This window comes from Cucurbita pepo, chromosome LG05 (assembly GCF_002806865.2).
Source record: "Cucurbita pepo subsp. pepo cultivar mu-cu-16 chromosome LG05, ASM280686v2, whole genome shotgun sequence".
NCBI classification, from domain to species: Eukaryota; Viridiplantae; Streptophyta; class Magnoliopsida; order Cucurbitales; family Cucurbitaceae; genus Cucurbita; species Cucurbita pepo.
In genome coordinates, this window is record NC_036642.1 from 10236884 (window position 1) to 10251010 (window position 14127).

At 40.6% G+C, this 14127-nt stretch overlaps 3 protein-coding genes across 5 annotated transcripts; 1 reads left to right on the plus strand and 2 right to left on the minus strand.

Moving 5' to 3' along the window:
- Nucleotides 1-865: 865 nt before the first annotated feature.
- On the plus strand, nt 866-4578 carry LOC111795254 (protein ULTRAPETALA 1-like). 2 transcript variants are annotated; one of them, XM_023677559.1, is made up of 3 exons: nt 866-1476; nt 2587-2911; nt 4226-4534. In XM_023677559.1, exons 1-3 carry the CDS (start codon nt 1266-1268, stop codon nt 4398-4400), a joined length of 711 nt encoding a protein of 236 aa, XP_023533327.1. In that variant the 5' UTR covers nt 866-1265; the 3' UTR covers nt 4401-4534. The 2 variants fall into 2 exon arrangements, with proteins under 2 accessions (XP_023533327.1, XP_023533329.1); XM_023677561.1 differs by lacking the exon at nt 866-1476 and adding an exon at nt 1497-1954 and having other exon boundaries at nt 4226-4578.
- A 53-nt stretch (nt 4579-4631) lies between these two features.
- On the minus strand, nt 4632-7298 carry LOC111795253 (H/ACA ribonucleoprotein complex non-core subunit NAF1). The gene is made up of 3 exons (XM_023677558.1): nt 6344-7298; nt 6150-6227; nt 4632-5994 (listed from the first exon to the last, which is right to left on the minus strand). Exons 1-3 carry the CDS (start codon nt 7121-7123, stop codon nt 4786-4788), a joined length of 2067 nt encoding a protein of 688 aa, XP_023533326.1. The 5' UTR covers nt 7124-7298; the 3' UTR covers nt 4632-4785.
- A 2264-nt stretch (nt 7299-9562) lies between these two features.
- LOC111795809 (probable protein phosphatase 2C 52) lies at nt 9563-12564 on the minus strand. Of its 2 annotated transcripts, none has more exons than XM_023678399.1 (6): nt 12398-12564; nt 11259-11551; nt 10769-11122; nt 10569-10686; nt 10272-10495; nt 9563-10167 (listed from the first exon to the last, which is right to left on the minus strand). In XM_023678399.1, the coding sequence occupies exons 2-6, from the start codon at nt 11517-11519 to the stop codon at nt 9682-9684; spliced, it is 1443 nt and encodes a 480-aa protein (XP_023534167.1). In that variant the 5' UTR covers nt 11520-11551; nt 12398-12564; the 3' UTR covers nt 9563-9681. The 2 variants fall into 2 exon arrangements, with proteins under 2 accessions (XP_023534167.1, XP_023534168.1); XM_023678400.1 differs by having other exon boundaries at nt 11259-11548; nt 12385-12564.
- Nucleotides 12565-14127: the final 1563 nt, after the last annotated feature.

Sequence of the window (14127 nt, forward strand, 5' to 3'; positions counted from 1 at the left end):
GATTGATATCAACCAAAATGATGAACACTCCAATTCTGGCCAGGAAACAGTATCAACGGCGGCGGCGACGACCAAGATTCCATAATCAATCAGTTTTAACCATAATGATTGGTTTCACATCAGATACAAGAAGCTAATCAGGGTGAAAGAGTTGGGCATTGCTCGATGTGCAAACAGGGCACAGGGCATCATGCAGCGATCAATCGCGCGCAGCCCAAGACAGGGCCACACCGTAACTGCATGGAAACAAACCCAAGTGCATTGTTGAAGACAAAGGTACCTTTTTTGTTCTGTAGAGGAACAAGAGTGAGCTCATCCGAGGAGACATCACTACTAGAAAATGCAATGCGGTGTGGATAACCAATGTGATTATGGTTGACAAGATTTGAGGTATGCGGCTGTGGGTGTCCATCATGCACCACTCCATGCATTGAACTCAACCTTTACCATTTACTTACAACAAAAGTTCATTTTCAACTGCCTTGAAGACCTCAAAACTCATATTTTCAGTTTCTGGGTCTTAAAAATGGTGGGATTTTGAAGATCCTATTAGCTAGAAAGTGAAGCTAGATGCTTAAAGTTTAAGGCAAATGGCATGGTGGGTTGCGTGGGTTGCGTGAGTTTGTGGTCTGTATCCGCAAGATTAATAGAATTGATAAGTTTGATTCAAATAAGTACTCGTTTGTGTACTGTCAAACTTGCTTTCAACTTATCGAAAAGAGTATCAGTTGCTAAAGTACATTTCCTGAAAACAGTGCGTCTCGGGAACAAATTCAATAAAAAGACGACAACAAATCAAAAGGGGGAAGGGGAAGAAGAACTGATAATAAGCGAGTGCCTAAAATTGAAATGAAGCGAGTGAGTGAGTGAGTGAAAGGCCCTCTTCTATTTCTGTTCTCTAATGTCATATCATGCAAATAGCCTCTCTAAACCCTTTAACCGCCCCCCACTGTTTCGCCCCACGACATTTGTTTTTCTGATAGCCAGCTCATTCTTTCTCTCTCTCTTTTTCTTTTTCCAACCCTTTTCTCCACCAGATCTCTCGGAGTGATCCATGGAGATGCGTGCTTATTGAAACTCTCCGTGGGTTTCTGAAATTTTCTCTTTATTTTTTACCTTTCAAACTTGTTTCCCCAATAACCCATTTCATAGCGAGTGCAAACCCTCTCATTCTCAAATTCTTTTGGGGTTTTCTTTGATTTCGCTTCAATATTCCATCTGGGTTTTCTAAGTTTGCATTGAAGGAAGCGTTTTCTTTAGCGAAAATGGCGAATGGAGTAGAAAGAGAAGTGGGGTTGAGCATTTTTAGCGATGAGGAGCTGAGTGAAATGAGTGGGATTAAACGAAGTGGAGACCATATAGAGGTTACCTGCGGATGTACGAGCCACAGATATGGTGATGCTGTAGGGAGGCTTAGGGTTTTTCTTAATGGTGACCTTGAAATCACCTGCGAGTGCACCCCTGGTTGTCAGGAAGGTCTTTCTCTCTCTCTCTCTCTCCTTCTATTCCTAGTTCTCTGTCTCTCCTCGCTCTTCCTTGGAATGGATGTTTTCTCTTTTGCATGTTAAATGCGCGTATATTAGAGTTTCAGGCGAATCTTTTCTCTTTTCGAGACAATATGGTTTTGGATTTTTATTGCATGTTGGGTTTGTGTAGTAGTATTATTTGTCTGAGTTTTTGTTCAAATGGGGTTTTGGGTTGATGGCCTTGAGTATCAATTGCTTCCATTTGTACCGTTTCTCTGCACACTCTTCCCTTTTTTCTACGTTACACAGCTTGAATGTACGTTGTTTTGTCTGACCCAATGAAGTAGCTCGCTACTCAAACATGGCGCTGCGGCTGCTTTTGGCTTTGGTTTTGGTTTTGGGTGCTTTTCTCTTTAGCTCACGCATTGTTTTGCTTGGTTACTGTGTTCTTCATTTGATTTCAGCATCTGTTCCTTGTGTTTGGCAGAGTAAGATGTTGTGTGACTTCTAGCCTTCTTGCTTCCATCGTTCTTGACTTCATGCTCGTGAGGATACTTTATTACAGCTTTTGGACTTAAGTCTTATATCAGTATCAGGTGTTCTTAACTTTCCAATTAGAATACAATCCATGCTAAATATATGGAGTCGTAGTAGTGATGTTGCTTTCCCAGGTGAATCCTACTGCTGATGTCTAGCTATTCATAAGCTTGGTCGTTGAGGATATTGTTAGGAATCACGAACCTCCGCAATGGTATGATATTGTACACTTTGAGCATAAGCTCTCATGGCTTTGCTTAGGCCTCCAATGGAGATGTATTCCTTACTTATAAAACAATTAGTCAGTGTGGGCTCCCTCCCAACAATCCTCAACAGATATGACATTCAATTCTGTGAGATTAATGTCAGATTGTTTGTTTCATCTTTATGTCTGAGTGCTTGGTTCTTTTGGGCGTAATTCCTTAAACGACAGCAGCTGTTTGACCTTAAACTCTGCTTTACATAACGAGGAGGATTCTGTCGTGTTTATATACTCATATGATGCTGTTTCCATGTGTTCTAAAACAACATTTAAGCTCTTTTATTTGTTTGTTTACCATGGTTTTGGTGATTTGAACACTAGGGAAGCTGACACCAGCTGCATTTGAAAAGCATTCTGGAAGAGAGACAGCTAGAAAATGGAAGAACAATGTCTGGGTCATAGTTAATGGGGAAAAGGTTCCGCTTTATAAGACGGTGTTACTCAAATACTACAACCAGTCATCAAAGACTGGTAATGGGTCAAGTAGATCCCAAAATGGACGAGTCGTTCATCGTGACGAATTTTTTCGCTGTAGTAGGTGCAGCAAGGAACGTAGATTCCGTCTTCGGCTGAAGGAAGAATGTCGGGCTTACCATGATGCCTTAGCAGACATGGATTGGAAGTGTTCAGATTGGCCTTATGATAAGTATATCTTTGTTCTAAACTCTTGATATTATTTAATTCATGTTTAAAGAAGAGATAGTACGTTTTCTATATTAGCTCTGCTAGCCATCGTAATGATATTGATTAACATTGTTAGAGGTTTAAACTCAGAAATTTATGCTGCTGAAAATTTGTATGAGGATACGATCTTTCATGTTCGTGTTAAGTATTCGAGCTAGGAGAAAAGACTTAATTCATACATGTCTCGTTGTTTAGTGATGGCTCTACTGTTAGATATTTTCTGATTCTGCTGATGTTTTTATGTTTCATGTTCGTGTACGTTTGGTTCGAGTCGAGTTATCAAAACTGTTCTCATAATGATAGCATTCCTTTGGACTTGGAAGCTTGACGTAGTTTAGGACCGTACAAGTGATGAGCTTTGATCCTTAATTCTTTCACTTTAAAATGAGAGGTCTGCCTTCTAATGAAAGGCGACGTATCAGATACGAATCGAAAGGCGTAGCTGCAGCAAAGTAGGAATTTCTTAACTACATGTGGTCCTAGGGAGCAAAACTGAGAACGATTGTTTTAGCCACTATGATGTTGCTGTTATGTCTTAATTACGGGTTATTTAGCGACATTAGTTGTAACAGCCCAAACCCACTGCTAGTAGATATTGTATTCTTTGGACTTTTCCTTCCAAGTTTCCCCTCAAGGGTTTAAAACAGGGTTTAAAACACGTTTGCGAGGGAGAGGTTTCCACACTCTTATAAAGAATGTTTCGTCCCCTCTCCAACCGATGTGAGATATCACAATCCACCCCCCTTCGGGGCCCAGCGTTCTTGCTGGCACTCATTCTCCTCTTCAATCAATGTGGGACCGTGAGATCCCACATCGGTTGGAGAGGGGAACGAAACATTTTTCATAAGAGTGTTTCATAAGAGTGTTGCGTGGAGATCTCTCCCTCGTAGATGGATTTTAAAACCTTGAGGGAAGCCTAAAAGGAAAAGTCCAAAACGGACAATATATGCTAGTGATGAGCTTGGAATAACAAAGTACTGTCGGTTTGTATTTTATGTGCAGATGAATATATTAGACTAGCTCATCTTTTCCTTGAGTTTTGAGTCGGGCGGTATTCGGCTGCCACTTCCCTCTTCTGTTACTGGTCGGATACTCACTTAAGAAGATATGTTTCTTGCATATGCTTATTCCAGAATGAATGGACTTTACTGCAAATCAAAACAGCTGGCCTGTTGCATGAATATATGAACTTGTTGCACACAATTTGTGGTTTTTGTTTAAGATTTGATGTTATAGCTGTATACATGTACACTAACTATACTGTTCTGTTGCTTAGAATAACATGTGATGACGATGAAGAACGAGCAAGTCGCAAGGTTTATAGAGGCTGCACTCGTTCGCCGACTTGTAAGGGGTGCACTTCGTGTGTGTGCTTCGGGTGTGAGACATGCCGTTTCTCAGATTGCAGCTGCCAGACCTGCATTGACTTCACAAGAAATGCAAAAGCTTGAGGCTTTTCTCACTCATATTTTCTTTTCCTATCCTGGATGTTCCCTAGGATTTATTTAAACTTTGAATACCGCACAGAATTATGTCTGGCATTCAACGGATTTACCTATTATTGATTCCAAAATTGTCAGTCCAATCATTTGCAGAACTACGTAGCTTTAAGGAAAATCGTTTCTGTAATTTCTTGCAGTATCTTTGTTCAAGTAATATGCAGAAATGGAGCCAGGAAGTGATTAAGAACAGAAAGAAACCTCTTTAAAAGCGATTGAAATACATACTTCATAATTCTCATCCAACCTGGAACGGTGGAGGGTTTTACAAGATAAGAGTAAATCAAAATGTAGTACTTGCAGATGTGAAGGCAACCTATATGAAACAACTGAAGGTTCATCTTGGTTGACGCCCACCTCCTCTTCTACCTCTAAAATGAGGTCCACCTCGACCATACGATTTCCTTCCCCGGTTCGAAGATGAGCCTTGGTTGAATTGCTCTGGTGCTACATTTCCTTGGAATGGTACAGGTGGGTGCGGGTTTGGACGATTGAATTGCTGTGTTGGAGGGTGCATGTTTTGATTCTGTCCAAACTGTACTCCACCGGAATGGATTCCTTGTGCCCCAACGGCTGTGAGGGGATTAGGTAGGGCGGATGATGTACCTACAAACCCCGGCGGATATGGAGCTCCAGCAAATGTATTCATCATAGGCATTTGAGGCTGAGGCACCTGCTGTACCGGATTCTGTAATAGCCAGGGCATGCCAGTCATTGGAAGACCGTTGGGAAATAATGGATTCTGCTGCTGCTGCTGCTGCTGAAACTGAAATGGCATTTCTGCTGGCCTAATTCCGTTCATTGCTGGGGGAAAGCAGGGGTTGAACGCTGGAGGAAATGATGGCATAACACCAGGTCCATTGATAAAACGTTGTTCAGAAGCTGAAGGGTTTGGATAACCACCGTGATATACAAACGGCGCCAAAGGAGGGCCAGTGTGCTGATTCTGATTGGAGAATGAGTGAGCCATATCCATCTTTACTTGCTGAGGTGCTGGCTGATCAAACTTGCTGCCTTCAGGAACTGTTGCTTGCTGGGGTATGGCCTGGCCGTAATTCCTGGACTTGTCATGTTCCTGCGGTGTCTCAAATGTCCGCTGACCAAATTTCCTGGCTTTAGCATTGTTTTTCTTCTTCCTAGCATTATTTCTGTTCTCATTAATCTGTTGGTTGTCATTCATACCCCTCTTAGCCAGCTTTTGCATCTTCTTGAACTCAAGCTCTTTCTCATCATCTGAAAACTCGTTGTCGGACACCTCTTCATCATTCGCTCCAGATGCATCATACCCCTTCTTGTACAGGTCTTTGTTGTTGAGCACATAATCGGCAAACTCCAGAACAAAGGAGACGTGAGTGCCACTACTTATTCCAGTAGGGACTTCACTTTCAGAATTGTATCTTACTGAATAATAAGGATTTTTTACTGGTCCAAAGATCTCGTCTACCAACCCCAATGGGGATCTAGCTACAGTTAGCCACAGGATAGAGCCTTCGTTTAGAGGATTGTGCTTCTCAACACCCTCTACAATGACTTGACTGCCAATTATCTGAAACGTAGAAATAGAACATCAAGTTCATCACAATTCACAAGCTTGTTATGGATAATTTAGTTTCACAAGCAGGGAAACCATGTAATGGGGCAGACGTTGATAGAATTGGAGTACTCTTTGATGTATAATTCTATTCAAATTAAGGAACTTACGGACAAAACAACTCCGACAGGTACCATCTGGTGGTGTGGCTGCAGCGTTGCATGCACCTGAGGAACTGGAGGAAGAACCTACAAGGAAGCCAATAAGAAATAATGAACCTATTATTGATCAATTACCCCAAGCAACATCAGCCATGTGTCTCCAAAACTATTTGCAAGCTTAAGGATGAACAAAGAAAACTGACCTTAAGCTCGTTTTTAGAACTAATCGGACCTCCCTCAGGTCCAGCCTCTTCTTCTTCGTCTAGTTCCTCACCATCACCATCCCACGCAACCATGTCATCTGCAGAGGCCTCCTTGTCTTCATTGTCAGCGTCACTTATCTCACCTTCTTCAAGTTCACCGATTTCTGTGTGTACATCCGCTTTTACAGAGTTCTCCTCCGTCTCTACATCATCATCGCAGCTGCTGTCGCCGCTACTTGAAGACGATGAACTTTCTTCCTCATCTTTTTCATCATCGCTGCTTCCGCTAGAGCTACTACTATCACTAGACGTTGAAGCTGAACTTGTGCCCTCGGACTCAACGTCACTGTCATCATCATCCTCTCGAGAATCCGACTCAATGTTCCCAGTGCTTCCTCCATCAATAACCAAACTAACCTTCGACATCCCTTCCTCAATGATGCAATTCAAATCCGTAGACTTACCACAAGCCTCACCTTCCGCCTGCGCAATCGGCTGAATTTCACCAACAATTGGAACAGACTTTTCGACTAGTTGATTCACATGGGATTCCGCTTCAGGAAGAATCGTTTGTGCATCAGCCATAACAGGAGATGTAAATTCGTCAATCCAGTCGGTTAAGGAATCGTAATCAAGGAAGGAATCGGCAAAGGAGTAATCGACGGGCTTGGAATCAAAAGAGTCAAGCGGAAGCGGCTCCGAGTTCTTAAGCTTAGAAGAAGCGTGAAGGAGGCCGTCAGGCGCAGACGCAGTGGTGGAGTTGGATGAAAGCTCTACCATTGCAGAGCTACAAAATTGGGACTTGATTGAGAGAGAAGAAGCGTAAACATAGCTTTAAGAAGAAGAAAAAGACGGGCAGCGGCAGAACTGTAAATAGCGGTGGCGGATTTGAAGGCGGAGAGCTGGTTTCTTAAACCCTAGTGGACTCTGGAGAAACAGCCCATACCTGAGGTTTTTGAAGCTTTTCCATTTATGCGCCAACTTTCCTTCCCTGTAATACGACGTCGTTCTTCGCTACCATAATTTTTCCTTTTTAGTTTTTTTTAAAAAAAATTACGGTAAATTTTTTCCTTAAATTTGTGATATTATTTTATGTTATATTTTTTTATCCTAAATTCTCAATTTCATGAGTAAAAATCATTGAGACATATATGGTATTGTTAGAGGTAGAATTTAACCATAAGGTTGAATGTAAGTGGCACAATGAGAGTGGGTCATCATAAGGGGCGATTAGTCGTGACGAGATCGTAGAAGGCCAAATCAACTCATCATACTCGACCCTTTTGGTTGATTTCTCAAGGGTTTGGTAAATAGCCTAATTGGTTGATCCCCTAAGTTGATTTGGCCAAGGCTTCACGATTTTAAAATACTTCTACTAGGAAAAAGTTTTCACGCTCTTATAAGAAATGTTTTGTTTCCCTCTTCAATCAAAGTAGGATCTTATAATTCACCTTCTTGAGCCCCAATATCCTCGTTGACACACCGCTCGACGTCTAGCTTGGATACCATTTATAACAATCCAAGCCCTCTGCAAACAAATATTGTTTATCTTGGCCTGTTCCGAATCGCCATCAACCTCACAGTTTTAAAACACGTTTACTATGGAGAGGGTCACGAAACCTTCCTTATAAGAGTGTGAAAACCTCTTCTTAGTAGACGCATTTTAGAATCATGAGGCTAACGACAATACGTAACAGCCCAAAACGGACAATATCTACCAGCGGTGAACTTGAGCTATTACACTATGCATGAGATAATCATTGAACAAATATCTTGATCTAGATCATAAATGAGTTTCCACACATTTGCAGAGGAACTAGTACAAACATCATCACTATTTTCTTCGAGACTGATATTCATACTTCATTAAAATCAAACTGGAAACCTTGCAACTGGCTGATGAACATTGCAGACTTATTCTGATGATTACTGCTAGATGGACGGACTCAAGGGTAGGGTGTTTCTTTAACACCACTAATCTTGGCTGGGATTGGTACCTCAAATCCAGGATTTGGAATGAAATTATCATCCCCAACAGGAATATATTGACGTCTTGGAGCTGGGTTAGTGCCATATGAGCCTGCCTGCCCTTCTCCAGAGCTGCCTTTGTCATGTGGTGACAGTGTGAAGAAACCTATGTCATATGTCATGTGCCTTTGCCTATGTTATGGATGGATGTATGAAGAAACCTATAGAACGTATCTACTAAGAAAAGATTTACATACCCTTATAAGAAGTGTTTCATTCCACTCTCCAACTTAAGAGATCAAAGTTGGATTGTGAAATCACACATCGATTGAAGGGAGGAACGAGTGCAATGTTGAGCTCCGAAGGGGGGTGGATTGTGGATTCTCACCTCGGTTGGAGAGGAGAACATGGAAACCTTTCTCTAGAGGAGTGCTTCATTCCACTCTCCAACCGAAGGGATTGAGGTTGGATTGTGAGATCTTACATCAATTGGAGAGAGGAACGAGTGCAACGTTGAGCTTCGAACGGGGGTGGATTGTGGATCCCCACGTCAGCTGGAGAGGAAAACATGGAAACCTCTTCCTAGTAGATACGTTTTAAAACCTTAAGAGAAAGCTCGAAAAAGAAAGTTTAAAAAAGACAATATCTACTAGCTAACAGTAGACTTGGACGGCTATATTTACCATAAATCACAAGTATAGAGACAATGGCAGCAGGAAATGTTGGTGGGTGGTTTTAATCTCTCAATTGGGAAGCTATCTAGACTGGAATGTCTCGTGGGTATGCTGTGACCACTGAAGTCTGCAACTATCATGATGAATTGGGTGAGGAGTGAGCGTGGGGGAGTGTGCTTTAGCCATGTGAAACAAGGTACTAACCATTATGTCTCTGTTGTCACACTCGCTTTGGTTGAATAAACAAAAGTTTTGTTGAACTCAAAAGGTAAAAAAATTTGTATATTCTTTCTCTTTTGAGTACCAACTTGATTGTTTTTAATCTTAGTCACTCATTGTTTTTCTTGAATATTGCATACACACTTTAGTTTCATTGCTTTCTAAAAAAACTCATGTGACAAATGACTTAGACAGCATAGTTATGCCTCTACATAACGATGTCTATCAAGAATAAACGGATATTTATAAAGTATAGCACTCATATCAATCTTGTAAGTCTCGGGTAGTGTTCGACTTTCACATCTATAGCTAATGATTAAACCATCTACACCAAACATCTTTATGATTAGATTGAAAATGGATCAAATGTTCCCTGTTCATAGGGAGTTGAAGTTATGAATTGAATTCTTCCATGGAAGCTCAAACCAAGTTTTTGTGCATTGTAGTGATACAAAGTGATGGCCGGAATTGAGTTGTTCATCCGCCATTACAACCTTCTTCAACTATGTTCTTAGTACAAGAAAATCTAGGAAGTTGAATCAGGGAGTTTACTCTCGTTACACCCTCCAATCCTAACCAATTCTCATCTTTAGCACAGATTGATTCTCCATTCTCTTCGCTTTGTGAAGATCGCCCTCCGATTTGCTCTTTTTCTTCCGATGATCGGACCGTATTGTTCCTCTGTAAACTTGGCTCCAACCTCTGCTCTTCATCTGAATTTTCCGTGTTATCCATTTCATCGGTTTGAAGAGTTGCAAGAGATTGTTCTTCATTTTCTGAATTTGAATCCATTTTCCCGTCCAAGAATAAGCAAACGACTGCACAGTCGTCCATTTTTGAAGTAGGGTACTTGAGCTTCCATTCATGAGCAGCCGAGTCTACCACCATCCGAGCTGCCGATGAGCGAGTTGGGGCAGAATGAACTATCTCAACCACCTCTTGGTTGCTCAATACGTCCCAAACCTGCAAAGGAACTGTCTTGAATTCTGGAGATTGACAATTGAAATGAAATTCAAACACAGGCTTGCTTCTGCTTGCCTGCAGAATTAGAGAATTAGGGAAGTTACCCCATCGGAAGCAAGGACAACAAACAGATCGTTATCTGTAAGCACACGGTGCGAAAATTCGGGAATAGAGATAACTCCATAGTCCTTCAAACAGAAGTCGCCAAACGCTCGAGCCATGGCTAAGCCAGGTGCATTGTCGAATGGCAGCCACACTCTTGGCACTTCTGGTTCATCTTGCAATGCAAACACCCTTCCTTTACACTTCTTTATCCTTTCAGCTTCTCCTGGAAGATGAACAAACAAGCAAATTACAATCACGTATTAGTTCGTAAAAGTAACGTAATGGACTGGACGTACTGGGTAAATCAGGCTTTAGATCTACTGTCAATTGGGTTGCTACAGGCGAATCACTGCTATCTTTCGATCCGAGAATTGCTCGAGAATCCCCGATACTTCCCACGAATAGATCGGAACCCTGTAGGTAAATCAAAATTACTGAAAGAAACAGCAAGCAAATCCGAAAACAAAGCTGCGAATTGGTTAGGATTTACGTGTACCTGCTTAACCAAAGTGACTGCAGTACAACCACTGCAGAAACAGTCCACTTTGGGATGAGATTTGAGCTCCTTATCCATGGCTTTATATGATTTGAGAAAAGCTTTTCTCCATAAAGAACTTGATTTATCCTCCTGCGAACCATCCATGTCGTGTCGTTCACCATCTGCTGAATTCTTCTGACTCCACCGGAAACAAGAAGTTCTATCTGATCTATTATGCTTTAACTGAGATGACTCCCAGGATGACTCCAGCTTTCTTGGAAGAACATCTCTAACCTTTCGTGCAACGACATGACCATGAGGGCCGTGACCATCAAATACCCCACAAAAAATTGCACCATCTGATATGAAGTCCTAGAGAAATCGAACCCCTCATAAGAAAACATGTAAAACAACAGAATACCGAAGCCGATACATTGATCTAACTAAATAGCCACACACATACGTTACCAAACTGAACAATCCAACAAGAACAGATAGAAGAACTTACTTCCCACACAACCATGGCATCCTGATTTATCCCCTTCCGACCCTGCTGAGTGAAAATGCAAGAATTTCGAGTCTTCCCGTTATAAACAAGCCTATTCGGTATAGAATTCAAATGCTGAATAGAAAAAGTATGATCTGAAAATGTTCTTTTTCTTTCAATCCGGCCAGAAACTCTAATCCCCAAACAGGATCCAGAGATCCTCTCTCCATTGGCTCCCCCATTGCAGCTACACTGATTGCCAGTAGACAAACAGATCCCCATTTACTCAGCTCCACAAATTAAGAAGACATCTGATTGACAACCTCAAACATATCAGATTGGTATCAAGTTTCTGGTTTACTCAAGAATAATCAGTGAAGCAGAAGGGTCAAGAACTCAGGTTAACCAGAGACTCAAATGTTAAAACATTTGAAGTTAAGCTCAGTGGATACTGAGAACAGAGGAAGAGAGCTAGTTAAAGAAAAAGCATGTGGAGTAGAAACATAATATACTAAAAAGGGAGCTGGCTTCATAATTTTGTCGTTGATCAGAGATTCACGTTGACAGAAACGATATGGGCAAGAGAATTTTGTCTTAAAATAATGGATAGATCTCGGTACACGTTCACAAACACATATACAACAAAACATATACAAACTCAGAACATGTCCAAGAGCCAAAACTCCTGTCCTTCTGCCAATGGATTATTATAATTGAACTACCAATTCTTAGCCTCAAAAGATAGAACAATACACAGAATTAGCGAAGCTTATACAATGAAAGCATATCAATAAGCGAAGTAAAAGGGGGAAAAAGTGAAAAATAAGAAGTGGGTATGATGAATTGAAGAACGTAAAGCAAGAAAAAAGTGAAGTTTCAAAATGGAAGGACCAAACAAAGGCAATAAATAGCAGGCTCCATTTCTTAGTCAACAAAGCTCAAAATTGAAAGAGAAGAGGGGGGAAATTGAAAATGCATTAAAGCGGTGGAGCAGATCATAAGAACAATCAACAAATAAGGGAAGAAACAAAATGAAGGAGAACTAAGACACAAAGCATACCCAGAAAAGTAAAAGAAAGAAATGGAATTGAGTAATGAGTACGATGCGAAATGGGTTGAAATCTAAAAGACAAAGGGAAAGGAGTACCTGGAGAGGAGAGGAGAGGAGAGGAGAGGGAGGGAAGCTGTGAGCAATGGGACGGAACAAATGGAAGAGGAGTGAAAGCAGAAGGGTTTGTTAATTTTGTTAAGATTTTTTTGGTTATTTTGGTTTATGGAGAAGATGGGCAGATGGTGCATTAATTCAAAAGCTGAGCATAAAGTAGAAGAGAGAGAGAGAGAGAGAGAGAGAGAGAGATGGGGCATTAAAAGCTCTCACCGTCTTCTTCGTGATTAAAAAGATTGCTTTTTTTTCTTTTTTTTCTTTTTTTTCTTTTTTTTCTTTTTCTTTTTCCTCTCCTTGAAAAAACAAATAAAGGTCTTGAATTTGAAAAATGTATTTTGGGGTATAATAATGTTTTTTTTCTAGGTGAAATTGATAAAAAGAAAGGATGACCACACGATACCATTTTTACTCAAATTAAAATCATTTAATGTTGATTAAACAATAGAAGGTGTCGGGCAACAACATCGTATCTAGTATAAGTATCTTCCTTATAAGTTTTTTTAGTCATCGGCCTAGAGATAAACTACCAAAAAGATGGCTCAGAGAAACATAGCCAACTCTAGTTGTGTTAGCAAAAACCCTATTTAGCACTCTCGATGATTGTTGAAGAAAAATGAGAGAGTATAATATCGATTTAAGACGAGAATAGCCACCCAAACACAAACCTAACTCAAACATGTGGTCATATTCTCGATGTATGGACAGATTGTATTGATACCCTCTACAAATGTTGTGGTTTGGCCTTTTACCCTTTATCTTCATTCAAGAGAGCTCCAAATTTCAACATTTTACGCACCATATATGCCTCTCTCTCTCTCTCTCTCTCTCCCTCAACATCACTGCATAGTGGACTTATCCCTTTATGATTTCCTTTTTATCTTCCATTTGATCTCTTTAATGACTCAAATCATTCTTTTTAAATATTAAAATTTTAATATAATGTCCACCCTTTCCCTTTTTGTCCTTTACTAACCTATGTTTCTTTTTCAATTCAGTAGACTATGTAGCTCTCTATTTGATTTCAGAACTTTATGAGTACTTCAAAACCAAATAGTATTTTTAAGTTTGAACTTTTTTTAAAAAAAAAAGGTTTTTTTTTTCTCGTCTCAAGCTAATTAGTTTAAGCCTGTTTTTTTTTCAGCCCATTAGTTTTATTAGGCCTGTTAACAATCTCGGCCCATTTTTTCAAGACCGTTTATTGTCAGCCCATTAGTTTTTTCGGCCTATTAACAATGTCGGCCCATTAGTTGAAGCCCGTTTCTTGTCAGCCCATTAGTTTTATTCGGCCTATTTACCATCTCGGCCCATTTTTTTCAAGCCCGTTTATTGTCAGCCCATTAGTTTTCTTCGGCCTATTAACAATGTCAGCCCATTAGTTGAAGCCCGTTTCTTGTCAGCCCATTAGTTTTATTAGGCCTATTAACAATGTAGGCCCATTAGTTCAAGCCCGTTACTTGTCAGCCCATTAGTTTTATTCGGCCTATTAACAATGTCAACCCATTAGTTGAAGCCCGTTTCTTGTCAGCCCATTAGTTTTATTCGGCCTATTAACAATGTCGGCCCATTAGTTGAAGCCCGTTTCTTGTCAGCCCATTAGTTTTATTCGGCCTATTTACAATCTCGGCCCATTTTTTTCAAGCCCGTTTATTGTCAGCCCATTAGTTTTCTTCGGCCTATTAACAATGTCAGCCCATTAGTTGAAGCCCGTTTCTTGTCAGCCCATTA

Coding starts and splice junctions, on each gene's coding strand:
- LOC111795254 (XM_023677559.1), top strand. CDS start 1,266: ATGGCGAATGGAGTAGAAAGAGAAGTGGGGTTGAGCATTTTTAGCGAT. Junction 1,477..2,586: donor CACCCCTGGTTGTCAGGAAG/GTCTTTCTCTCT, acceptor TTTGAACACTAG/GGAAGCTGACACCAGCTGCA. Junction 2,912..4,225: donor TCAGATTGGCCTTATGATAA/GTATATCTTTGT, acceptor TCTGTTGCTTAG/AATAACATGTGATGACGATG.
- LOC111795253 (XM_023677558.1), bottom strand. CDS start 7,123: ATGGTAGAGCTTTCATCCAACTCCACCACTGCGTCTGCGCCTGACGGC. Junction 6,228..6,343: donor GTTCTAAAAACGAGCTTAAG/GTCAGTTTTCTT, acceptor GCTTCCTTGTAG/GTTCTTCCTCCAGTTCCTCA. Junction 5,995..6,149: donor CTGTCGGAGTTGTTTTGTCC/GTAAGTTCCTTA, acceptor TCTACGTTTCAG/ATAATTGGCAGTCAAGTCAT.
- LOC111795809 (XM_023678399.1), bottom strand. CDS start 11,519: ATGGGGATCTGTTTGTCTACTGGCAATCAGTGTAGCTGCAATGGGGGA. Junction 10,687..10,768: donor CAGTCACTTTGGTTAAGCAG/GTACACGTAAAT, acceptor ATTTACCTACAG/GGTTCCGATCTATTCGTGGG. Junction 10,168..10,271: donor TTGTCCTTGCTTCCGATGGG/GTAACTTCCCTA, acceptor GTTCCTTTGCAG/GTTTGGGACGTATTGAGCAA.